At 61.7% G+C, this 27,346-nt stretch overlaps 1 protein-coding gene across 1 annotated transcript in view; it reads right to left on the bottom strand.

The window, feature by feature from the left end:
• SND1 (staphylococcal nuclease and tudor domain containing 1) overlaps positions 1-27,346 on the bottom strand; it is a 96,917-nt gene that overhangs the window by 16,821 nt on the left and 52,750 nt on the right. The window contains exons 11-14 of the mRNA XM_088055716.1: positions 21,413-21,502; positions 14,116-14,216; positions 4,004-4,114; positions 64-136 (exon numbers count right to left, since the gene is read on the bottom strand). Coding sequence (XP_087911842.1) covers positions 64-136; positions 4,004-4,114; positions 14,116-14,216; positions 21,413-21,502 — 375 coding nt within the window. The remainder of the gene's footprint in view (positions 1-63; positions 137-4,003; positions 4,115-14,115; positions 14,217-21,412; positions 21,503-27,346) is intronic.

The following is a 27,346-nucleotide window of genomic DNA, read 5'->3' as shown; positions in this document are numbered from 1 at the left end:
ATTTTATCCCTGTGGATTTTATCCCGTTTCTCCCCGCGGGTTTTATCCCGTTTGGATCCTTACTCCGGAGATGTCGGCCACCCTGTGGATCGGCACCTCCTTCTTGCTGTGCAGCCCCTTCCCGTTCTTGATGGCCCTGCAAGAGGAGCCGGGAGTGAGCTCCTGCTGGATCCCGGGATCACCGGGAATGAGCTCCTGCTGGATCCCGGGATCACCGGGAATGAGCTCCTGCTGGATCCCGGGATCACCGGGAACGAGCTCCTGCTGGATCCCGGGATCACCGGGAATGAGCTCCTGCTGGATCCCGGGATCACCGGGAACGAGCTCCTGCTGGATCCCAGGATCACCGGGAACGAGCTCCTGCTGGATCCCGGGATCACCGGGAACGAGCTCCTGCTGGATCCCGGGATCACCGGGAACGAGCTCCTGCTGGATCCCGGGATCACCGGGAACGAGCTCCTGCTGGATCCCGGGATCACCGGCAATGAGCTCCTGCTGGATCCCGGGATCACCGGCAATGAGCTCCTGCTGGATCCCGGGATCACCGGGAACGAGCTCCTGCTGGATCCCGGGATCACCGGGAATGAGCTCCTGCTGGATCCCGGGATCACCGGGAATGAGCTCCTGCTGGATCCCGGGATCACCGGGAACGAGCTCCTGCTGGATCCCGGGATCACCGGCAATGAGCTCCTGCTGGATCCCGGGATCACCGGGAACGAGCTCCTGCTGGATCCCGGGATCACCGGGAATGAGCTCCTGCTGGATCCCGGGATCACCGGGAATGAGCTCCTGCTGGATCCCGGGATCACCGGGAAGGAGCTCCTGCTGGATCCCGGGATCACCGGCAATGAGCTCCTGCTGGATCCCGGGATCACCGGGAACGAGCTCCTGCTGGATCCCGGGATCACCGGGAAGGAGCTCCTGCTGGATCCCGGGATCACCGGGAACGAGCTCCTGCTGGATCCCGGGATCACCGGGAACGAGCTCCTGCTGGATCCCGGGATCACCGGGAACGAGCTCCTGCTGGATCCCGGGATCACCGGGAACGAGCTCCTGCTGGATCCCAGGATCACCGGGAAGGAGCTCCTGCTGGATCCCGGGATCACCGGGAAGGAGCTCCTGCTGGATCCCGGGATCACCGGCAATGAGCTCCTGCTGGATCCCGGGATCACCGGGAAGGAGCTCCTGCTGGATCCCGGGATCACCGGGAAGGAGCTCCTGCTGGATCCCGGGATCACCGGGAACGAGCTCCTGCTGGATCCCGGGATCACGGGGAACGAGCTCCTGCTGGATCCCGGGATCACCGGGAACGAGCTCCTGCTGGATCCCGGGATCACCGGGAATGAGCTCCGGCTGGATCCCGGGATCACCGGGAACGAGCTCCTGTTGGATCCCGGGATCACCGGGAATGAGCTCCTGCTGGATCCCGGGATCACCGGGAACGAGCTCCTGATGGATCCCGGGATCACCGGGAATGAGCTCCTGCTGGATCCCGGGATCACCGGGAACGAGCTCCTGATGGATCCCGGGATCACCGGGAATGAGCTCCTGCTGGATCCCGGGATCACCGGGAACGAGCTCCTGCTGGATCCCGGGATCACCGGCAATGAGCTCCTGCTGGATCCCGGGATCACCGGGAAGGAGCTCCTGCTGGATCCCGGGATCACCGGGAACGAGCTCCTGCTGGATCCCGGGATCGCCGGGAACGAGCTCCTGCTGGATCCCGGGATCACCGGGAAGGAGCTCCTGCTGGATCCCGGGATCGCCGGGAACGAGCTCCTGCTGGATCCCGGGATCACCGGGAACGAGCTCCTGCTGGATCCCGGGATCATGGGGAACGAGCTCCGGCTGGATCCCGGGATCACCGGGAAGGAGCTCCTGCTGGATCCCGGGATCGCCGGGAACGAGCTCCTGCTGGATCCCGGGATCACCGGGATCACCGGGATCACCGGGATCCCCGGGATCCGCCCGGAGCGCGGCCCTGCCGTGAGCAGCGGGGCCGGAGGAGCCTGGAGCGGGAACGTGGGGATGGAACCGAGGGATGGAAAAGCAGCGGGAGATCCCAGCTGGATCCCAAAACACATCCCAAATAGATCCCAAATCCAGCCAAAATCCATCCAAAACAAATCCCCAAACCCATCCATGCCGGATCCTCGTCCCGGCACAGGGATGGGGGCTGGGATGTTCCCGGGATGTTCCCTTGGGATGAGGCTGTGGGACAGTGACACGGGGACACACACAGGGACACACACAGGTGACACAGGTGACACACACAGGGACACACACAGGGACACACACAGGTGACACAGGTGACACACACAGGGACACACACAGGGACACACACAGGGACACACACAGGTGACACAGGTGACACAGGTGACACAGGTGACACACACAGGGACACACACAGTGACACACACAGGGACACACACAGGGACACAGGTGACACAGGTGACACAGGTGACACACACAGTGACACACACAGGTGACACACACAGGTGACACACTGACAGTGACACACACACAGGTGACACACACAGGGACACACACACTGACACAGGTGACACAGTGACACACACAGGTGACACACAGAGTGACACACACAGGTGACACAGGTGACACAGGTGACACAGGTGACACACACAGGTGACACACTGACAGTGACACACACAGTGACACACACACAGGTGACACACAGAGTGACACACACAGGTGACACAGGTGACACAGGTGACACAGGTGACACACACAGGTGACACACTGACAGTGACACACACAGTGACACACACACAGGTGACACACAGAGTGACACACACAGGTGACACAGGTGACACAGTGACACACACAGTGACACACAGTGACACAGGTGACAGTGACACAGGTGACACAGGTGACACAATGACACATGTGACAGAGGTGACACAGTGAAACACGTGACACAGGTGACACACAGAGTGACACAGTGACACAGTGACACACACAGGTGACACAGGTGACACAGGTGACACAGTGACACACACAGTGACACACACAGGTGACACACACACTGACACAGGTGACACAGGTGACACAGTGACACAGTGACACACACAATGACACACAGGTGACACACACACTGACACAGTGACACACACAGGTGACACAGGTGACACAGGTGACACAGTGACACACACAGGTGACACACACACTGACACAGGTGACACACACACACAGGTGACACAGGTGACACACACAGTGACACACACAGGGACACACACAGGGACACAGGTGACACAGGTGACACAGGTGACACACACAGTGACACACTGACAGTGACACACACAGTGACACACACACAGGTGACACACACAGGGACACACACACTGACACAGGTGACACAGTGACACACACAGGTGACACACAGAGTGACACACACAGGTGACACAGGTGACACAGGTGACACACACAGTGACACACACAGGTGACACAGGTGACACAGGTGACACACACAGGGACACACACAGGTGACACAGGTGACACAGGTGACACAGGTGACACACACAGGGACACACACAGGTGACACACACAGGGACACACTGACAGTGACACACACAGTGACACACACACAGGTGACACAGGTGACACACACAGGGACACACACACTGACACAGGTGACACAGTGACACACACAGGTGACACACAGAGTGACACACACAGGTGACACAGGTGACACAGTGACACACACAGTGACACACACAGGTGACACAGGTGACACAGGTGACACAGGTGACACAGTGACACACAGTGACACACACAGGTGACACACACAGGTGACACAGGTGACACACACAGGGACACACACAGGTGACACAGGTGACACAGTGACACACACAGGTGACACAGGTGACACAGGTGACACAGGTGACACAGTGACACACAGTGACACACACAGGTGACACACACAGGTGACACAGGTGACACAGGTGACACAGTGACACACACAGGTGACACAGGTGACACTCACCGAGCCTCGGCTGCCAGCAGCTCGTCGTAGTGTGCCGAGCGCTGGTCGTCGTCCTGCCGGTAGCGCAGCACCGTGGCCAGGCCCTTGCTGACCAGCGCCTCCGCGATGTTACTGCGGGAACGGGAACGGGAACGGGAATGGGAACGGGAACGGGAACGGGAATGGGAATGGGAATGGGAATGGGAATGGGAACGGGAACGGGAATGGGAATGGGAACGGGAACGGGGATGGGAACGGGAATGGGAACGGGAACGGGGATGGGAATGGGAACGGGGATGGGAATGGGGATGGGAATGGGAATGGGAATGGGAATGGGAACGGGAATGGGAATGGGAACGGGAACGGGAACGGGAACGGGGATGGGAATGGGAACGGGAATGGGAATGGGAATGGGAATGGGAATGGGAATGGGAATGGGAATGGGAATGGGAATGGGAATGGGAATGGGGATGGGAATGGGAATGGGAATGGGAATGGGAATGGGGATGGGAATGGGAATGGGAATGGGAATGGGAACGGGAATGGGAATGGGAATGGGAATGGGAATGGGAATGGGAATGGGAATGGGAATGGGAACGGGGATGGGAATGGGAATGGGAACGGGAATGGGAATGGGAACGGGGATGGGAATGGGAACGGGGATGGGAATGGGGATGGGAATGGGAATGGGAATGGGAATGGGAATGGGAATGGGGATGGGAATGGGAATGGGAATGGGAATGGGAATGGGAATGGGAATGGGAATGGGAATGGGAATGGGAATGGGAATGGGAACGGGAATGGGGATGGGAATGGGGATGGGAATGGGAATGGGAATGGGGATGGGAATGGGAACGGGAATGGGAATGGGAATGGGAACAGGAATGGGAATGGGGATGGGAACGGGAATGGGAACGGGTCGGGAACTGGGGCAGGGAGACCCCAATCCTGCCCCAATCCTGTTCATTCCCATCCCAATCCCATCCAATCCTGTCCCAATCCCACCCCAATCCTGCCCTAATCCTGTTCATTCCCATCCCAATCCATCCTACCCTAATCCCATCCCAATCCTGCCCCAATCCCATTCAATCCCATCCCAATCCTGCCCCAATCCTGCCCTAATCCTGTTCATTCCCATCCCAATCCATCCTACCCTAATCCCATCCCAATCCTGCCCCAATCCCATTCAATCCTGTCCCAATCCCACCCCAATCCTGCCCTAATCCTGTTCAATCCCATCCCAATCCATCCTACCCTAATACCATCCCAATCCTGCCCCAATCCCATTCAATCCCATCCCAATCCTGCCCCAATCCTGCCCTAATCCTGTTCATTCCCATCCCAATCCATCCTACCCTAATCCCATCCCAATCCTGCCCCAATCCCGCCCCAATCCCATCCCAATCCTGCCCCAATCCCATCCCAATCCTGCCCCAATCCCATCCCAATCCTGCCCCAATCCCATCCCAATCCTGCCCCAATCCCATCCCAATCCTGCCCCAATCCCATCCCAATCCTGCCCCAATCCCATTCAATCCCATCCCAATCCTGCCCCAATCCCATCCCAATCCTGCCCCAATCCTGCCCCAATCCCATCCCAATCCTGCCCCAATCCCATCCCAATCCTGCCCCAATCCCATTCAATCCCACCCAATCCCAAGGGAAGGCCTGGAGTGACACATCCCAGTTCTCTGAGCACACTGTGGGGGGACCAGAACCGGACCCCAAAATTCCACCCCAAAATTCCAGCCCAAAATTCCAGCCCCAGCTCCCCAGCCCCGCAGGCTCAGCATTCCCAGCCCCAGGAGCCTCCTGCATTTCCCAATCCCATCCCAGATTCCCCCCAGACCCGAGGGGAATCTCCCCGATTCCACCATCCCACTTTTTCCTGGGAGAGCAGTTTGGGGGGGGCTGGGGCAGGGCGACCCCCCCGCCCCCATTCCCATGGGAAGAGCCGGGATTTCTGGGATCAGCCAGGGGGGCTGGGCAGGGCAGGGATGAGTCCAGCACATTCCACCGCTCTCAGCAAATCCATGGATTCTCCTCTGCCAGCACATCCCCGATTCTCCTCCAATCCCCCCCGCCCAGCTCCCTCCGGATCCCAAACGAGCGGATCCATCCCGAGGATCCGGATCCCCGAATCCCGGGAGTGCCGAATCCCGGGGAGGGGGAAGGGCAAATTCCGGGAGCTGGAATTAGGTCTCGGAGCAGGGGGAGGAAGCAAAAATTCGGGATTGGCAGGCGAGGGAATCGCTGCAGCCGGAGCAGCTGCGGCAGCCGGGGAATGCCGAGAACCGGGAATGCCGAGAACCGGGAATGCTGAGAGCTGGGAATGCTGAGTGCTGGGAATGCTGAGTGCTGGGAATGCTGAGTGCTGGGAATGCTGAGTGCTGGGAATGCTGAGTGCTGGGAATGGGAACCCTGGGAATGCTGAGAACTGGGAATGCTGAGTGCTGGGAATGCTGAGTGCTGGGAATGAACAGCCTGGGAATGCTGAGAACTGGGAATGCCGAGAACCGGGAATGCTGAGCACTGGGAATGCTGAGTGCTGGGAATGGGAACCCTGGGAATGCTGAGTGCTGGGAATGGGAACCCTGGGAATGCTGAGTGCTGGGAATGCTGAGTGCTGGGAATGGGAACCCTGGGAATGCTGAGTGCTGGGAATGGGAACCCTGGGAATGCTGAGTGCTGGGAATGCTGAGTGCTGGGAATGGGAACCCTGGGAATGCTGAGAACTGGGAATGCCGAGAACCGGGAATGCTGAGTGCTGGGAATGCTGAGCACTGGGAATGCTGAGTGCTGGGAATGCTGAGTGCTGGGAATGGGAACCCTGGGAATGGGAACCCCGGGAATGCTGAGTGCTGGGAATGCTGAGTGCTGGGAATGGGAACCCCGGGAATGCTGAGTGCTGGGAATGCTGAGAACTGGGAATGGGAACCCTGGGAATGCTGAGTGCTGGGAATGGGAACCCTGGGAATGCTGAGAACTGGGAATGCTGAGTGCTGGGAATGCTGAGCACTGGGAATGCTGAGAACTGGGAATGGGAACCCTGGGAATGCTGAGCACTGGGAATGGGAACCCTGGGAATGCTGAGCACTGGGAATGGGAACCCTGGGAATGCTGAGTGCTGGGAATGCTGAGTGCTGGGAATGCTGAGTGCTGGGAATGCTGAGAACTGGGAATGGGAACCCTGGGAATGCTGAGTGCTGGGAATGCTGAGTGCTGGGAATGAACAGCCTGGGAATGCTGAGAACTGGGAATGCCGAGAACCGGGAATGCTGAGTGCTGGGAATGCTGAGAACTGGGAATGGGAACCCTGGGAATGCTGAGAACTGGGAATGAACACCCCGGGAATGCTGAGCACTGGGAATGCTGAGCACTGGGAATGCTGAGAACTGGGAATAGGAACTCTGGGAATGCCAAGAACTGGGAATGCTGAGCACTGGGAATGCCGAGCACTGGGAATGCTGAGCACTGGGAATGGGAACTCTGGGAATGCCAAGAACCGGGAATGCCAAGAACTGGGAATGCCGAGCACTGGGAATGCTGAGCACTGGGAATGCTGAGCACTGGGAATGGGAACTCTGGGAATGCTGAGCACTGGGAATGCTGAGAACTGGGAATGGGAACCCTGGGAATGCTGAGCACTGGGAATGCTGAGCACTGGGAATGCTGAGAACTGGGAATAGAAACTCTGGGAATGCCAAGAACTGGGAATGCCAAGAACTGGGAATGCTGAGCACTGGGAATGCTGAGCACTGGGAATGGGAACTCTGGGAATGCCGAGCACCGGGAATGAACACCCCGGGAATGCTCGGGAAGGAGCCGGAGCCGGGGGAAGCCAGGGAAGGGCCGGGGGGGCTCCCGGCGCTCCCTGACATTCCCGATCCCAGAGATCCCGCTCCCCATCCCAATCCTGGAGAGTGGAAAAGCTCCCCCCTCGTCCCTCCCTGGGCCACCGGAGAGCCTGGATGTTCTGGAGCATTCCCGGAATTCCCAGCCATGAATTCCAGCTGCTTCCCAGAGCCAAAGCACCACGCTGGGATCAGAGCTGGGATCAGGGCTGGGATCAGGAATGGGATCAGAGCTGGGATCAGGACTGGGATCAGGAATGGGATCAGAGCTGGGATCAGAGCTGGGATCAGGAATGGGATCAGAGCTGGGATCAGGACTGGGATCAGAGCTGGGATCAGAGCTGGGATCAGAGCTGGGATCAGGAATGGGATCAGAGCTGGGATCAGAGCTGGGATCAGGAATGGGATCAGGGCTGGGATCAGAGCTGGGATCAGAGCTGGGATCAGAGCTGGGATCAGAGCTGGGATCAGAGCTGGGATCAGGAATGGGATCAGAGCTGGGATCAGAGCTGGGATCAGGAATGGGATCAGGGCTGGGATCAGAGCTGGGATCAGAGCTGGGATCAGAGCTGGGATCAGAGCTGGGATCAGAGCTGGGATCAGGAATGGGATCAGAGCTGGGATCAGAGCTGGGATCAGGGCTGGGATCAGGAATGGGATCAGAGCTGGGATCAGAGCTGGGATCAGGAATGGGATCACAGCTGGGATAAGAGCTGGGATCAGAGCTGGGATCAGGACTGGGATCAGGAATGGGATCAGGGATGGGATCAGGACTGGGATCAGGAATGGGATCAGAGCTGGGATCAGGACTGGGATCAGGAATGGGATCAGAGCTGGGATCAGAGCTGGGATCAGGAATGGGATCAGAGCTGGGATCAGAGCTGGGATCAGAGCTGGGATCAGAGCTGGGATCAGAGCTGGGATCAGGAATGGGATCAGGAATGGGATCAGAGCTGGGATCAGAGCTGGGATCAGAGCTGGGATCAGGAATGGGATCAGAGCTGGGATCAGAGCTGGGATCAGGAATGGGATCAGAGCTGGGATCAGGACTGGGATCAGGAATGGGATCAGAGCTGGGATCAGGACTGGGATCAGGAATGGGATCAGGGATGGGATCAGGACTGGGATCAGGAATGGGATCAGGGATGGGATCAGGAATGGGATCAGAGCTGGGATCAGAGCTGGGATCAGGAATGGGATCAGGGATGGGATCAGGACTGGGATCAGGAATGGGATCAGAGCTGGGATCAGGAATGGGATCAGGGATGGGATCAGGAATGGGATCAGAGCTGGGATCAGAGCTGGGATCAGGAATGGGATCAGAGCTGGGATCAGGGCTGGGATCAGAGCTGGGATCAGGACTGGGATCAGGAATGGGATCAGAGCTGGGATCAGGACTGGGATCAGGAATGGGATCAGGGATGGGATCAGGAATGGGATCAGAGCTGGGATCAGAGCTGGGATCAGAGCTGGGATCAGAGCTGGGATCAGAGCTGGGATCAGGAATGGGATCAGAGCTGGGATCAGAGCTGGGATCAGAGCTGGGATCAGGAATGGGATCAGAGCTGGGATCAGAGCTGGGATCAGAGCTGGGATCAGGAATGGGATCAGAGCTGGGATCAGAGCTGGGATCAGAGCTGGGATCAGAGCTGGGATCAGAGCTGGGATCAGGGCTGGGATCAGGAATGGGATCAGAGCTGGGATCAGAGCTGGGATCAGGGCTGGGATCAGGAATGGGATCAGGAATGGGATCAGAGCTGGGATCAGAGCTGGGATCAGAGCTGGGATCAGGGATGGGATCAGAGCTGGGATCAGAGCTGGGATCAGGACTGGGATCAGAGCTGGGATCAGAGCTGGGATCAGAGCTGGGATCAGAGCTGGGATCAGGACTGGGATCAGAGCTGGGATCAGAGCTGGGATCAGAGCTGGGATCAGGAATGGGATCAGAGCTGGGATCAGGAATGGGATCAGAGCTGGGATCAGAGCTGGGATCAGAGCTGGGATCAGGAATGGGATCAGAGCTGGGATCAGAGCTGGGATCAGAGCTGGGATCAGGAATGGGATCAGAGCTGGGATCAGGGATGGGATCAGGGATGGGATCAGGGATGGGATCAGAGCTGGGATCAGGGCTGGGATCAGGGATGGGATCAGGGATGGGATCAGGGATGGGATCAGGGATGGGATCAGAGCTGGGATCAGAGCTGGGATCAGAGCTGGGATCAGGACTGGGATCAGGAATGGGATCAGGACTGGGATCAGGACTGGGATCAGGAATGGGATCAGGAATGGGATCAGGAATGGGATCAGGAAGGGGATCGGGGCTGCAGCTCCTGCCCTGGCTCCCACCCCGGCGCTGTCGTGCCCGGAATTCCAAGCAGGCTCAGCCCAGCCCAGATGCCGGGCGGACACTCCAGGAGCACAAGCCAGGCTTTATTCCCTGCTCCATCCCAGCCTGGCAAAGGCCTCGGGACACAGACCCTGCTCTGTTCCGCCCCCGGCATCCCGGGATGCAGCACCGGGAATGGCCCTGCTGGAATATCCCGGGATGCAGCACCGGGAATGGCAGTGCTGGAATATCCCGGGATGCAGCACCGGGAATGGCCCTGCTGGAACATCCCGGGATGCAGCACCGGGAATGGCCCTGGCAGTGCTGGAATATCCCGGGATGCAGCACCGGGAATGGCTCTGGCACTGCTGGAATATCCCGGGATGCAGCACCGGGAATGGCCCTGCTGGAATATCCCGGGATGCAGCACCGGGAATGGCCCTGACACTGCTGGAATATCCCGGGATGCAGCACCGGGAATGGCTCTGGCACTGCTGGAATATCCCGGGATGCAGCACTGGGAATGGCCCTGACAGTGCTGGAATATCCCGGGATGCAGCACCGGGAATGGCCCTGACACTGCTGGAATATCCCGGGATGCAGCACCGGGAATGGCTCTGGCACTGCTGGAACATCCCGGGATGCAGCACCGGGAATGGCCCTGCTGGAATATCCCGGGATGCAGCACCGGGAATGGCCCTGGCAGTGCTGGAATATCCCGGGATGCAGCACTGGGAATGGCCCTGCTGGAATATCCCGGGATGCAGCACCGGGAATGGCTCTGACAGTGCTGGAATATCCCGGGATGCAGCACCGGGAATGGCACTGCTGGAATATCCCGGGATGCAGCACCGGGAATGGCCCTGCTGGAATATCCCGGGATGCAGCACCGGGAATGGCCCTGCTGGAATATCCCGGGATGCAGCACCGGGAATGGCCCTGACACTGCTGGAATATCCCGGGATGCAGCACCGGGAATGGCCCTGACAGTGCTGGAATATCCCGGGATGCAGCACCGGGAATGGCCCTGCTGGAATATCCCGGGATGCAGCACCGGGAATGGCTCTGGCACTGCTGGAATATCCCGGGATGCAGCACCGGGAATGGCCCTGACAGTGCTGGAATATCCCGGGATGCAGCACCGGGAATGGCTCTGGCACTGCTGGAATATCCCGGGATGCAGCACCGGGAATGGCAGTGCTGGAATATCCCGGGATGCAGCACCGGGAATGGCCCTGCTGGAATATCCCGGGATGCAGCACCGGGAATGGCACTGCTGGAACATCCCGGGATGCAGCACCGGGAATGGCCCTGCTGGAATATCCCGGGATGCAGCACCGGGAATGGCACTGACAGTGCTGGAATATCCCGGGATGCAGCACCGGGAATGGCTCTGGCACTGCTGGAATATCCCGGGATGCAGCACCGGGAATGGCTCTGGCACTGCTGGAATATCCCGGGATGCAGCACTGGGAATGGCCCTGACAGTGCTGGAATATCCCGGGATGCAGCACCGGGAATGGCCCTGACACTGCTGGAACATCCCGGGATGCAGGGACAGCTCTCCCGGCTCTCCCGGCTCTCCCAGCCCTGGGATCAGGGAACAGGAACACCCAGCTCTGATCCCGGATTTTGCAGGAAGGAGGGAAGGGAAGGGAAGGAAGGGAAGGAAGGCGAGTGCAGCTCCCAGCCCCTGGATCAGGGAGGGAAAGGCAGCGCTGCAGCGCTTTGGGCGCTTTCCAAAATAGCTGCTACCGGGAAAAAAAACTGGGAATGCAACCAAGGGCCTGTGACAAATCCTCCCTACGCAGCTCCCGGAGCCGCTGCCAGCCGGAGCCCGGCCGCTCCACGGGGATGTGCCGGAGCCCCCGCTCCAAGGGATGGGCCAGGGATGGGGCAGGGATGGGACAGGGATGGGGACAGGGATGGGACAGGGATGGGGACAGGGATGGGACAGGGATGGGGCAGGGATGGGGCAGGGATGGGGCAGGGATGGGGCAGGGATGGGACAGGGATGTGCCAGGGATGGGGCAGGGATGGGACAGGGATGGGGCAGGGATGGGGCAGGGATGGGCCAGAGCTCAGCCTTTCCACAGGGATGGGCCAGGGATGTGCCAGGGATGTGCCAGGAATGTGCCAGGGATGGGGCAGGGATGTGCCAGGGATGTGCCAGGGATGTGCCAGGAATGTGCCAGGGATGGGGCAGGGATGTGCCAGGGATGGGGACAGGGATGGGCCAGGGATGGGGACAGGGATGGGGCAGGGATGGGGCAGGGATGGGGCAGGGATGGGCCAGGGATGTGCCAGGGATGGGCCAGGGATGGGCCAGGGATGGGGCAGGGATGGGCCAGGGATGTTCTGGAACCCCCTGCCCACAGGGATGTGCCCGAGCCCCTCCTCTCTCCCAGGATTTTCTGGAGCCCCTCCTCTCTCCCGGGATTTTCTGGAGCCCCCTCTCTCCCAGGATTTTCTGGAGCCCCCTCTCTCCCAGGATTTTCTGGAGCCCCTCCTCTCTCCCGGGATTTTCTGGAGCCCCTCCTCTCTCCCAGGATTTTCTGGAGCCCCCTCCTCTCTCCCAGGATTTTCTGGAGCCCCTCCTCTCTCCCAGGATTTTCTGGAGCCCCCTCTCTCCCAGGATTTTCTGGAGCCCCCTCTCTCCCAGGATTTTCTGGAGCCCCTCCTCTCTCCCAGGATTTTCTGGAGCCCCCTCTCTCCCAGGATTTTCTGGAGCCCCTCCTCTCTCCCAGGATTTTCTGGGGCCCCCTCTCTCCCAGGATTTGCCGGAGCCCCTCCTCTCTCCCAGGATTTTCTGGAGCCCCTCCTCTCTCCCAGGATTTTCTGGAGCCCCTCCTCTCTCCCGGGATTTTCTGGAGCCCCCTCCTCTCTCCCAGGATTTGCCGGAGCCCCTCCTCTCTCCCAGGATTTGCCGGAGCCCCCCGCCCCAGGAGGAAAGGCCACACATTCCAGGTGCAGGGAAGCTGCTCTGGAACATTCCCCACTCCCAAGGCTCCTGGTGGGGAAGGGAAATCAGGGAGGGTCCCTCGGGAAGGACGAACATCCCGGGATGCAGAGCGGGGATGAATCCTCCAAAGCCACCCCTGGGATTGGGGGAACCTCATCCCGATATCCCCGAAACCGACGGAGCCGGGGGGGTCCAGAATCCCAACGGATCCCACAGGATCCCAACGCCAGGAAACCGGGAATGGGGACTGAGCCCAGGCCAAGGGGGGAGCGAGACTCCCTCACACCCAGAGCCCTGGAACGGATCCTGGGAATGGAATCTGGGAATGGAATCTGGGAATGGATCCTGGGAATGGATCCTGGGAATGGATCCTGGGAATGGATCCTGGGAATGGAATCTGGGAATGGAATCTGGGAATGGATCCTGGGAGTGGATCCTGGGGATGGATCCTGGGAATGGATCCTGGGAATGGAACCCAGGAATGGATCCTGGGAATGGAACCCGGGAATGGAACCCGGGAATGGAATCTGGGAATGGATCCTGGGGATGGATCCTGGGGATGGATCCTGGGAATGGAACCTGGGAATGGATCCTGGAAATGGAACCCAGGAATGGATCCTGGGAATGGGAATGGCAGTGGGAATGGGAATGGGAATGGCAGTGGGAATGGGAATGGGAATGGGAATAGCAGTGGGAATGGCAGTGGGAATGGGAATGGGAATGGGAATGGCAGTGGGAATGGGAATGGCAGTGGGAATGGGAATGGGAATAGCAGTGGGAATGGGAATGGGAATAGCAGTGGGAATGGGAATGGCAGTGGGAATAGCAGTGGGAATGGGAATGGCAGTGGGAATGGCAGTGGGAATGGGAATGGGAATGGCAGTGGGAATGGCAGTGGGAATGGGAATGGGAATAGCAATGGGAATGGGAATAGCAGTGGGAATGGCAGTGGGAACGCCGGCTGGGAACGCCAGTCCCTGGAAGGACTCACATCCCGCCGATGGACACGGTGGCACACGTGCGCTCCGAGAAGGCCGGGACGGTTTCGGTGGCGCTGCTGGCGGGACGGATGTAATCCACGGAAACGTTCACCTGCAACAGGGACACGGCTCAGGGCCAAACCCCCAGGATCGGCCAGCCAGGCCTTCATCTTCATCATCATCACCATCATCTTCATCATCATCACCATCATCTTCATCATCATCATCACCATCATCTTCATAATCATCATCATCATCATCCCCATCCTCATCTTCTTCCTCACCATCATCCTCACCATCATCATCATCCCCATCCTCATTATCATCATCCTCATCTTCATCCTCACCATCATCATCACCATCATCATCATCTTCATCCCCATCCTCTTCCTCATCCCATCCCATCCCATCCCCTGGATCCCATCCCCTGGATCCCATCCCATGGATCCCATCCATCCCATCATGGGATGGATCCATGGGATCCATGGGGTCCATGGGATGGGATCCAGGGGATGGGATCCATGGGATCCATGGGATCCAGGGGATGGGATCCATGGGATGCATGGGCTCCATGGGATGGGATCCATGGGCTCCATGGGATCCAGGGGATGGGATCCATGGGATCCATGGGCTCCATGGGATGGGATCCATGGGCTCCATGGGATCCAGGGGATGGGATCCATGGGATCCATGGGATCCATGGGATCCATGGGATCCATGGGATGGGGTGACCCCTCAGCAGGAAAGCCCCGAGCCGTGTCCTGCTGTGTCCCAGTGCGGGGATGTGCCCAGGGACAGGAGGGATCCAGAGGGATCCGTGGGATGAGGTTCCACAGGGATCCCTGGAAGGGCCGGACGGGGCTCGGAGCCACCTGGGACAGGGGACAGGGGACGTGTCCCTGCCGTGGCAGGGCTGGAACCGCTCCACAATTCCATGGAATTCCACGCCCAGCCCTGGATCACTCCGGACACGGAAAGCCGGGAAAGGCCCCGGAGCTGCAGGGACAGCGCCGGGATCATCCCAGGGCAGGGCGGGGTCCGTGTGACACCAGGTGTGACACCCCGTGACACCAGGTGTGACACCCCGTGTGACACCCTGTGACACCACGTGTGACACCCCCTGTGACACCCTGTGACACCCCCTGTGACACCCTGTGACACCACGTGTGACACCCTGTGACACCCCCTGTGAAACCCCGTGTGACACCCCGTGTGACACCAGGTGTGACACCCCGTGTGACACCAGGTGTGACACCAGGTGTGACACCCCGTGACACCCCGTGTGACACCCCGTGTGACACCCCGTGTGACACCAGGTGTGACACCCCGTGACACCAGGTGTGACACCCCGTGTGACACCAGGTGTGACACCCCGTGACACCAGGTGTGACACCCCGTGTGACACCAGGTGTGACACCACGTGTGACACCAGGTGTGACACCCCGTGTGACACCCCATGTGACACCCCGTGTGACACCCCGTGTGACACCAGGTGTGACACCAGGTGTGACACCCTGTGACACCACGTGTGACACCAGGTGTGTCACCCCGTGGCACCCCATGTGACACCCCGTGTGACACCCCGTGTGACACCAGGTGTGACACCAGGTGTGACACCCCGTGACACCAGGTGTGACACCAGGTGTGACACCCCGTGACACCCCGTGTGACACCCCGTGTGACACCAGAGGTGGCACTGGCACCCCACGGCTCCGGGGACAGAGGTGAAGCATTCCCGGGATCCAGGGGAGGGCTGGGAAGGGCCGGCCGGGGTTCCAGGGCGGTTCCAAGGTCAGGGAGGATTAAATCACCCCGGCAGCTCCCGGGAGCGAACCCACGGGGACCCACGGGGACCTGGGGACCCATCCAGGGCTGGCCCCGTCACCCACGGGGACCTGGGGACCCACGGGGACCTGGGGACCCATCCAGGGCTGGCCCCGTCACCCACGGGGACCTGGGGACCCACGGGGACCCATCCAGGGCTGGCACCGTCACCCACGGGGACCTGGGGACCCACGGGGACCTGGGGACCCATCCAGGGCTGGCCCCGTCACCCACGGGGACCTGGGGACCCATCCAGGGCTGGCCCCGTCACCCACGGGGACCTGGGGACCCACGGGGACCCATCCAGGGCTGGCACCGTCACCCATGGGGACCCACGGGGACCTGGCCAGGGCTGGCACTGTCACCCGTGGGGACCCAGCCACCCCTGACAATGTCACCCGTGGGGACCCGGCCCTCACTGCCTGGGGTCACGGGCGCAGAGCTGGGATTGGGGGGATGGGGTCCCCAGGACACAGCCCCTGTCCCCTGTCCCCTGTCCCCTGTCCCAGAGCGGCTGTTCCCAGCTCCTGTCCCCTGTCCCCTGTCCCCTGTCCCCTGTCCCCTGTCCCAGAGCGGCCGTTCCCAGCTCCTGTCCCCTGTCCCCTGTCCCCTGTCCCCTGTCCCCTGTCCCCTGTCCCCTGTCCCCTGTCCCAGGGCGGCCGTTCGCAGCCCCTGTCCCCTGTCCCCTGTCCCCTGTCCCCTGTCCCCTGTCCCAGAGCGGCTGTTCCCAGCTCCTGTCCCCTGTCCCCTGTCCCCTGTCCCCTGTCCCCTGTCCCAGGGCGGCCGTTCGCAGCCCCTGTCCCCTGTCCCCTGTCCCCTGTCCCCTGGCGGCCGTTCCCAGCCCCTGTCCCCACCCGGGGGCGTTCCCGGGGTGCCACCCTGTCCCGAGGTGGGGGACAGACACCCCCCCATGTCCCGCCCCAGTTCCAGCCCGGGGGGACACAGTGGGACATTGCAGGCCCATCCCCCGCTCCGCCCCCAGGGCCCCGCGGCACCGGGGACACGTCCCCACCCCGGGGGGACAGCGGGGACCCCCCCGGGCCCGCCTGGGGAGGGGCGAGGGGCCCCCCCCCCCCCCCCACACCTTTGGGATGGGGAGGGCGGGGTGGGCTCGGGGCCGATCCCCGCTATTCCCGCATCCCACGGGGGGCTCCGGGGGGCCGCGGGGACACGGGGGGGGACAGATGGGGGGTGGGTGGCAGCCCAGACCTGCCGGGATAAAAATACCCCTCCCGCCCGCGGATCTCCCGGCCCGGCGGCGTCACCCGCTCCCGGGAATATTTTTACTTCCCTGGCAGCTCGTGCCGGGTGGAAGGGCCGGGGGGGCTGGGAAGGGGCTGGGGGGCTGGGAAGGGGCTCGGGAGGGGGCTCGGGGGGGGCTCGGGGGGCTGGGAAGGGGCTGGGAGGGGGTGGGAGGGTGGGAAGGGGCTGGGAGGCTGGGAAGGGGCTGGGAAGGGGCTGGGGGGGTGGGAAGGGGCTGGGAAGGGGCTGGGAGGGTGGGAAGGGGCTGGGAAGGGGCTGGGAGGGTGGGAAGGGGCTCGGGGGGTACTGGGAAGGGGCTGGGAAGGGGCTGGGAAGGGGCTGGGAGGGTGGGAAGGGGCTGGGAAGGGGTTCGGGCGGTGGGAAGGGGATCGGGTGGGTGCCCCCCGGTCCCTCCCGTGTCGGGGAAGGCTCCCGGAGAGCCGGGGACAGGGTCAGGGATGTGCGGGGTGATCCCGGCGGGATCGGGACAGGGTCAGGGATGTGCGGGGTGATCCCGGCGGGATCGGGGCAGGGTCAGGGATGTGCGGGGTGATCCCGGCGGGATCGGGGCAGATCCAGGGAAGCTCTTCCCGCCCCGCTCCCGTCCTGCTGCGGGATTTCCTGGGAATGGCGAGCAGGAGCCGGCCCCGCTTCCCTCCCCGTGCTCCCGGCATCGCTCCCGGAACCGGGAACAGGCCGGGATGTGCAACGAGGACATTCCCGGGAGCCTCCAGCGGCCCCGGCACCGCCAGGAGCGGATCCCGCAGGATCCCAGCTCCATCCTCCCCCCGGCACCGCCAGGAGCGGATCCCGCCGGATCCCAGCTCCCTCCTCCATCCCGGCACCGCCAGGAGCGGATCCCGCAGGATCCCAGCTCCATCCTCCCCCCGGCACCGCCAGGAGCGGATCCTGCAGGATTCCGGCTCCATCCCCCCACCGGCACCGCCAGGAGCGGATCCCGCAGGATCCCAGCTCCATCCTCCCCCCGGCACCGCCGGGAGCGGATCCCGCAGGATCCCAGCTCCATCCCGGCACCGCCAGGAGCGGATCCCGCGCATTCCCGGGATCAGCTCCCGCACATTCCCGGGATCAGCTCCCGCACATTCCCGGGATCAGCTCCCGCACATTCCCGGGATCAGCTCCCGCACATTCCCGGCTCCCGCACATTCCCGGGGGATGAGTCCCCGCTGTCCCCGAGCCCGGCTCCACCCACACCTGGAGCCTTCCCAAAATCCCCCCGGGCTCCGCTGCTGTGCCGAGCTCTCCCTCAACTTCCAGGAAAAAATTCCCGACATTCCCAAAACCCTCCGGCCTTCCCTCCTGCCGGGGCTGGGATGGCGTTCCCAGCTTTTCCCGGGTCTGGGATGGCGTTCCCAGCTTTCCCCGGGTCTGGGATGGAGTTCCCAGCTTTTCCCGGGGCTGGGATGGCGTTCCCAGCTTTTCCCAGGGCTGGGATGGAGTTCCCAGCTTTTCCCGGGGCTGGGATGGAGTTCCCAGCTTTTCCCGGGGCTGGGATGGCGTTCCCAGCTTTCCCCGGGCTGGGATGGCGTTCCCAGCTTTTCCCGGGTCTGGGATGGAGTTCCCAGCTTTTCCCGGGGCTGGGATGGCGTTCCCAGCTTTTCCCGGGGCTGGGATGGCGTTCCCAGCTTTTCCCGGGGCGGGGATGGCGTTCCCAGCTTTTCCCGGGCTGGGATGGAGTTCCCAGCTTTTCCCGGGGCTGGGATGGCGTTCCCAGCTTTTCCCGGGTCAAAGCCGTTTTGAATCTCGAATTATCCCGGCTCTGATCCCCGGCAGCGCCGGAAACCCCAAAAGGAGAATCCCGGGAATCCCGGGAACATCCCGGGGCCTCTGAGGGGAGCACACAGGAAAACGCCCTGGAAAAACACCGGGAAAACACTCGGGGCTCTGGAGATGGGCGGAATTCCCGGCTGGAATCGGCATTCCCGAGAGGGATGGGACAGGGAGGGGACAGGGATGGGACACAGGGACACAGGGACACAGGGATGGGACACAGGGACACAGGGACACAGGGATGGGACACAGGGACACAGGGACACAGGGATGGGACACAGGGACACAGGGATGTGACTCAGGGATGGGACACAGGGACACAGGGATGGCACACAGGGACACAGGGAAGGGACACAGGGATGTGACTCAGGGATGGGACACAGGGACACAGGGACACAGGGATGGGGACACAGGGATGGCACACAGGGACACAGGGATGGGGACACAGGGATGTGACTCAGGGATGGGACACAGGGATGGGACACAGGGACACAGGGACACAGGGATGGGACACAGGGACACAGGGATGTGACTCAGGGATGGGACACAGGGACACAGGGATGGCACACAGGGACACAGGGAAGGGACACAGGGATGTGACTCAGGGATGGCACACAGGGACACAGGGATGGGACACAGGGATGTGACTCAGGGATGGCACACAGGGACACAGGGATGGGACACAGGGATGGGACACAGGGACACAGGGATGGGACACAGGGACACAGGGATGGCACACAGGGACACAGGGATGGGGACACAGGGATGTGACTCAGGGATGGGACACAGGGACACCCCAGGGATCCGCTCCTTTCTCTCCCCGGAGCAGCTCTCAAGGCCAGGGCGGCATCGCTTCCCTGCCCAGGGAATTTCCATCCCGGAGCTCTCCCTTGCCAGCGCCCTCCATCCCAGCGATTAATCCCGGAGTTAATTAGGGAAGAGCCACGATCCATCTCCCGCGCCCGGCGCAATTATCCGGAGCCGCTCGCCGGCGGAGCGCGATCGATGGCCGGAGGAGCCGCTCCTTCCCGACGCGCTCCGATCGATCCCACAAATCCATGGCGGCCTGGGCAGCCGCCGCTGGCTCCCGGGCAAATTCCAGCGGCTGGGAAGGACACGGGGGGAGCCAAAATCCCCAAAGCCGGTCCTCGCGCGCCACGGAAATCCCAGCCTGGAAAATTCCCGCTGCTCGGGAGTGAGAGGGCGAGAGGGGGACGCGCATGGCGTTCCGTCTCTTCCCAGGGAATGCATTCCCACATCCCGGCTCCTCTCCCAGCAGGACCCGAGGGACACGGAGCCGTGGCAGCCGCGGCGGGATCGCTGCTTTCTCCGCTGGGAATTACTCGGGGAAGCCAGGCTGACCCGGCGTTCCAGCAGGATGGAACGGGGAGGAACCTGGCAAAGGAATTCTGGGATGAAACCCAGGGTGGGTTTTGGGCTCTCCTGTCATGAACCGGAGCAGCCGGAGCTGGAATTCCCTGGGGAATGTTGGGATGGATGGAACAGGCGGGAGGAGCTCCGGGAGATCCAAATCCCAGCCCTGCAGGCTCCTGCTGGAACAGCGGCACCCCAGTAAGACCAGTAGGATTCAGCTGGTGAATCCCAGCCCCGGGAGCCGGGAACGGCCACGTGGAGCCGGGATCTCCCGGGATCTCCCGGGATCTCCCGGGATCCCATCGAGCCTGGAGGGGGATCTGAGGGATCTGCCCCAAGCACAGAGCTGCCCTGGGGTGGGACATTCCAGGGAATCCTGCTCCACCGGGATGTGGCCGTGAGGAGCCTCCCAAGGCACAAGGACAGGATCCCTGAGGATCCCTGAGGATCTCTGAGGATCCCCGAGGATCCCCGAGGATCCCCGGAGCCAGGACCCAGGGCAGGAGGAGCTCCCCGAATCCCACAACACCCTGGAATCCAGGGATCCCCAATTCCAGACCCTGATCCAACACAGGGCGGTGGAAAACCGGCACCAGTGACCCCGGAATGGCTCAAACTGGGCCGGCAGAATCCCATCGCGAACCCCACGGCGCCCCCAGACCCTCCACACCCCATTCCCACTAAAAACACCTCCCCAGCCGCTCTCCTCCCGTGTCCCGGTTTTCTCCGGAATGCCCAGGCAGGCTCCGAGCTGGAAAGATCCGATTAGGCGGCGGAGCAGCCCCGGCCACGACGGGAATCGATTGGATCCGAGCGCGCTTAATGAGCGTCGGAAAATCGCGCTCCGCCGGGTTAACGCGTCCCTCGTTCCCACGGCCGCTCCCAACCAGCCGCGGAAAACGCGGGAAAACAAAGGGAAACGAGGCAGAATTCCCGGGAAAGGGGGAGGGCATCCCGGGGGTATCCCGGAATTCCCCACGGAGAGGCTCCGTGCTGTCCCTACGGAGCCGCAGGGATTCATCCATCGCCTCCCTCATCCCTCGGCCTCACCCCGGCCTGTCCCGGCTCCCTCCGTACCTTCTTCCCGATGAGCTTCTTCCGCAGGAATTCCCGGGCCTCGAACATGTAGGGAATGTCATAGAGGGGCCTCAGCTTCCTGTTCTTGTCCTGCCGGGAGAGGGGACACGGCTCAGCATTCCCATTCCTGCCTGGATCGGCCAATCCCACATCCCGGGGATCCCTGGATCGGCCAATCCCACATCCCGGGGATCCCTGGATCGGCCAATCCCACATCCCAGGGATCCCTGGATCAGCCAATCCCACATCCCGGGGATCCCTGGATACACCAGGACTCACATCCCAGGGATCCCTGGATCGGCCAATCCCACATCCCAGGGATCCCTGGATCGGCCAATCCCACATCCCAGGGATCCCTGGATCGGCCAATCCCACATCCCGGGGATCCCTGGATCAGCCAATCCCACATCCTGGGGATCCCTGGATTCCCCAGCCCCACATCCCAGGGATCCCTGGATTCCCCAGCCCCACATCCCCGGGATCCCTGGATCGGCCAATCCCACATCCCAGGGATCCCTGGATCGGCCAATCCCACATCCCAGGGATCCCTGGATTCCCCAGCCCCACATCCCAGGGATCCCTGGATTCCCCAGCCCCACATCCCAGGGATCCCTGGATTCCCCAGCCCCACATCCCAGGGATCCCCGGATTCCCCAGCCCCACATCCCAGGGATCCCTGGATTCCCCAGCCCCACATCCCAGGGATCCCCGGATTCCCCAGCCCCACATCCCAGGGATCCCTGGATCGGCCAATCCCACATCCCAGGGATCCCTGGATCAGCCAATCCCACATCCCGGGGATCCCTGGATTCCCCAGCCCCACATCCCAGGGATCCCTGGATTCCCCAGCCCCACATCCCAGGGATCCCTGGATCGGCCAATCCCACATCCCAGGGATCCCTGGATTCCCCAGCCCCACATCCCAGGGATCCCTGGATCAGCCAATCCCACATCCCAGGGATCCCTGGATCGGCCAATCCCACATCCCGGGGATCCCTGGATTCCCCAGCCCCACATCCCAGGGATCCCTGGATTCCCCAGCTCCACATCCCGGGGATCCCTGGATTCCCCAGGTCTGGCTCGGCTGAACCCGAGGGGCTCTGGGATCGTTCCCAGGAGGGATCGGGAGCCCGGAGCAGCGGCAGCTCCGGGGGGAGCGGGATGATGGAATTTGGGGTGACCCCGGGGCTGTCCCGGCCCTGCCCAGGGAATCCCAGCCCTGCGGAAAGGGGAGAATCCCAAGGGAAACGGGGATCGCACCCAACGCGATCCAGCACAACCCAGAGTGATCCAGAGAGACCCAAAACAACCCAAAGTGACCCAAAGTGACCCAGAACAACCCAGAGTGACCCAAAAGTGACCCAGAGTGACCCAAAGTGACCCAGAGTGACCCAAAGTGACCCAGAGTGACCCAGAGTGACCCAGCAGAACCCAGAGTGACCCAAAGTGACCCAAAACAACCCAAAGTGACCCAAAGTGACCCAAAGTGACCCAGAGTGACCCAAAGTGACCCAGAGTGACCCAGAGTGACCCAGGCAGTGCCATGGGGTGGGCTCAGCCCCCACTTTGGCATCTCCTGCCCCCACAGCTGATCCCACAGCAGATCCACAGCTGATCCCACAGCTGATCCCACAGCCGATCCCACAGCCGATCCCACAGCCGATCCACAGATCCCACAGCTGATCCCACAGCCGATCCCACAGCCGATCCCACAGTCGATCCCACAGCCGATCCCACAGCTGATCCACAGATCCCACAGCTGATCCACAGATCCCACAGCCGATCCCACAGCTGCTCCACAGCCGATCCCACAGCCGATCCCACAGCCAATCCCACAGCTGATCCACAGCCGATCCCACAGCTGATCCACAGATCCCACAGCCGATCCCACAGCCGATCCCACAGCCGATCCCACAGCTGATCCACAGCCGATCCCACAGCTGATCCACAGCTGATCCACAGATCCCACAGCTGCTCCACAGCCGATCCCACAGCCGATCCCACAGCCGATCCCACAGCTGATCCCACAGCCGATCCCACAGCTGATCCCACAGCTGATCCCACAGCTGATCCACAGATCCCACAGCTGCTCCACAGCCGATCCCACAGCAGATCCCACAGCCGATCCCACAGCTGATCCCACAGCTGATCCACAGATCCCACAGCCGATCCCACAGCCGATCCCACAGCTGATCCACAGATCCCACAGCTGCTCCACAGCCGATCCCACAGCCGATCCACAGCCGATCCACAGATCCCACAGCTGATCCACAGATCCCACAGCTGCTCCACAGCCGATCCACAGCCGATCCACAGATCCCACAGCCGATCCCACCGCCGATCCCACAGCTGATCCCACAGCCGATCCCACAGCCGATCCCACGGCTGATCCCACAGCCGATCCCACAGCCGATCCCACAGCTGATCCACAGATCCCACAGCCGATCCCACAGCCGATCCACAGATCCCACAGCCGATCCCACGGCCGATCCCACGGCCGATCCCACGGCTGATCCCACAGCCGATCCCACAGTCGATCCCACAGCCGATCCCACAGCTGATCCACAGATCCCACAGCCGATCCCACAGCTGATCCACAGATCCCACAGCAGATCCCACAGCCGATCCCACAGCTGATCCCAGCTGCTGCTCCAGCCCCTGGAGCTGGGAGAGCTCTGAGGAGCCACTGAGGCAGCACCGGCCTCTCCCTCAGCCCCTGCCCGCGGGATCCCGGGATCCAGGGATCACTCCCAGAGCTTCCTCGGGATCACTCACAGAGCACCCTTGGGATCACCCCTGGATCACCCTCAGGATCTCCCCTGGAGCTTCCTCGGGATCACCCCTGGAGCATCCTCAGGATCATTCCCACAGCATCCTCAGGATCTCCCCTGGATCACCCTCGGGATCTCTCCCGGACCCTGGTGCTGTTGGGATCCGATGGATCCGGCCCTGGGACGCTCCCGCCCTCGCCAAGGTCACGGCGCAGCTCCGACACCGAAGCCCCGTCCAACGCTAATTAATCCTCGTTAACGAACTCCAGATTTATGGCTCAGCTCAGTGTCTGGCACAGGCTGGGAAATCCCGATCCCAGCTCCAGGGGACGGCAGATCCCGGCAGATCCCGGCAGATCCCGGCAGAGAATTCCCAAAGGAGGCAGGACCGGAGCCCCGGCCAAAACCCCACGGGGTCTGCAGCCACTGGGACCGGCCTGGAAAGGGATCACCCCACAAAGGGATCACCCTGAAAAGGGACCATCCCACAAAGCGATCATCCCAAAAAGGGATCACCCCCAAAAGGGATCATCCCAAAAAGGGATCACCCCACAAAGGGATCACCCTGAAAAGGGACCATCCCACAAAGCGATCATCCCAAAAAGGGATCACCCCAAAAAGGGATCATCCCAAAAAGGGATCACCCCAAAAAGGGATCACCCCAAGAAAGGGATCACCCCAAGAAAGGGATCACCCCAAGAAAGGGATCACTCCAAAAAAGGGATCACCCCAAAAAGGGATCACCCGAAAAAGGGATCATCCCAGAAAGGGATCATCCCAGAAAGGGATCATCCCAGAAAGGGATCATTCCAAAAAAGGGATCACCCCAAAAAGGCGTCACCCCAAAGAGGAGTCACCCCAAGGAGTCACCCCACAGAGGGATCACCCCAAGAAGGGATCACCCCAAGAAAGGATCACCCCACGCAGGGATCCCCCACGCAGGGATCCCCCCACAGAGGGATCCCCCACACAGGGATCCCCCCACGCAGGGATCCCCCCACACAGGGATCCCCCACACAGGGATCCCCCCACACAGGGATCCCCCACGCAGGGATCCCCCACACAGGGATCCCCCACACAGGGATCCCCCCACAGAGGGATCCCCCACGCAGGGATCCCCCCACGCAGGGATCCCCCACGCAGGGATCCCCCCACGCAGGGATCCCCCCACAGAGGGATCCCCCACACAGGGATCCCCCCACGCAGGGATCCCCCCACGCAGGGATCCCCCCACGCAGGGATCCCCCCACACAGGGATCCCCCCACGCAGGGATCCCCCCACGCAGGGATCCCCCCACGCAGGGATCCCCCCACGCAGGGATCCCCCACGCAGGGATCCCACACACAGGGATCACCCCACACAGGGATCCCCCACGCAGGGATCCCCCCACAGAGGGATCCCCCACACAGGGATCCCCCCACGCAGGGATCACCAGTGCAGGGATCCCCCCACGCAGGGATCCCCCCACGCAGGGATCCCCAGCGCAGCCCCCGCCGCGGCACCGTTGCAGCCCCGCATGTTCCGGGCCCAGCGCTGCCATCCCGCTGCTGCTGCTGCTGCGGTGCCAACATTCCCTGTGGGAATTCCCGGTGGGAATTCCCGGCGCTGCCAGGAGCTGGATGTTGGGAAGGTTTCAGGGCCCCCAGCTCTGCCCCGGCAGCCCCCGGCTCCGGGAATCCGCTCAAACCTCGGAGCTTTTCCAAACAAACACCAGAATGAATGGAACAGCGGGAACGGAACGGAATTCCACAGGCGGCAAACTCCGCGGTTTCCGGCACCGAGAGGGATTTTGTTGGGTTTAAGGCGTTTTCCAAGGGGGGAGTTGGATCCCGGGGATGGAATCACCTCGGAAGCTGCGGCTGCTGTCCCTGGAATGCTCAGGGAGAGGCCGGACAGGAACAGCCCGGGGTGGTGGAAATGTCCCTGCCCGTCCTGGATGGGCTCCAAGGTCCCGTCCATCCCATCCCATCCCATTCCATGGATCCCATCCCATCCCATGGATCCCATGGATCCCATGGATCCCATGGATCCCATGCCATCCCATGGATCCCATGGATCCCATGCCATCCCATGGATCCCATGGATCCCATCCCATCAATCCCATCCCATTCCATCCCATCCCATCAATCCCATCCCATGGATCCCATCCCATCCCATGGATCCCATGGATCCCATGGATCCCATCCCATCAATCCCATCCCATTCCATCCCATCCCATCAATCCCATCCCATGGATCCCATCCCATCCCATCCCATGGATCCCATCCCATGGATCCCATCCTATGGATCCCATCCCATCCCGGGCTCCTGGAATTCCATGAAATTCCGGTCCCGGCTCTCCTCGGCTGCCGGGGAGACTCATCAGCCACTGAGAAGTTAATTAATCTGAGGCTCACTTAATTAACGTGAGCGGCGAGGTCGGAGCAGGGGGGGCCGCGCTCCCTTCGCTCCCGGATCTCCATCCCGAATTTGACGGGAACGCTCCGGTTGGCGGCTCCGGAGGGGAATTCCCGAATTCCCTCCTCCCCCAAGAGCCCCCCAGGGCCGGCAGCTCCTCCCGGGGAGACAATTCCGCCTCTCTCTCCCAATTAACAGCCTCATTAAAAGCCCCGTTTCCAGGGAATTCCGCAGCAGCTTCCATCGGGATTCCAGGGGGGACTGAACATGGAATGTCGCATTCCCGGTCCCGCTCCCGGCCCCTTCCCGAGGGCACAGCTGGAACAGCTGGAAACTCTCCCAGAGCCGGGATGGCAAATCCAGCTCCACATTCCAGAGATCCCAGAGATCCCGGGGTGGGGGAGAACCTGCTCCGTTGCTCTGGATGGAATCCTTCTCCCACAAGGAGAACGGCTCCCGGGAATCCAGGGAATCCCAGGCTCCAAACAATCCATGGAATCCCAGGCTCCCGGGAATCCAGGGAATCACAGGCTCCAAACAATCCATGGAATCCCAGGCTCTGAGGAATCCATGGAATCCCAGGCTCTCAGGAATCCATGGAATCCCAGGCTCTGAGGAATCCATGGAATCCCAGGCTCTGAGGAATCCATGGAATCCCAGGCTCTCAGGAATCCATGGAATCCCAGGCTCTCAGGAATCCATGGAATCCCAGGCTCTGAGGAATCCATGGAATCCCAGGCTCTGAGGAATCCATGGAATCCCAGG

This window comes from Pseudopodoces humilis, chromosome 5, assembly GCF_049639895.1.
Source record: "Pseudopodoces humilis isolate 2021_Gansu_Grassland_sample_001 chromosome 5, ASM4963989v1, whole genome shotgun sequence".
Lineage (NCBI taxonomy): Eukaryota > Metazoa > Chordata > Aves > Passeriformes > Paridae > Pseudopodoces > Pseudopodoces humilis.
The sequence above is the reverse complement of the archived record's forward strand: the minus strand, read 5'-3'. Positions and strand labels throughout refer to the sequence as shown.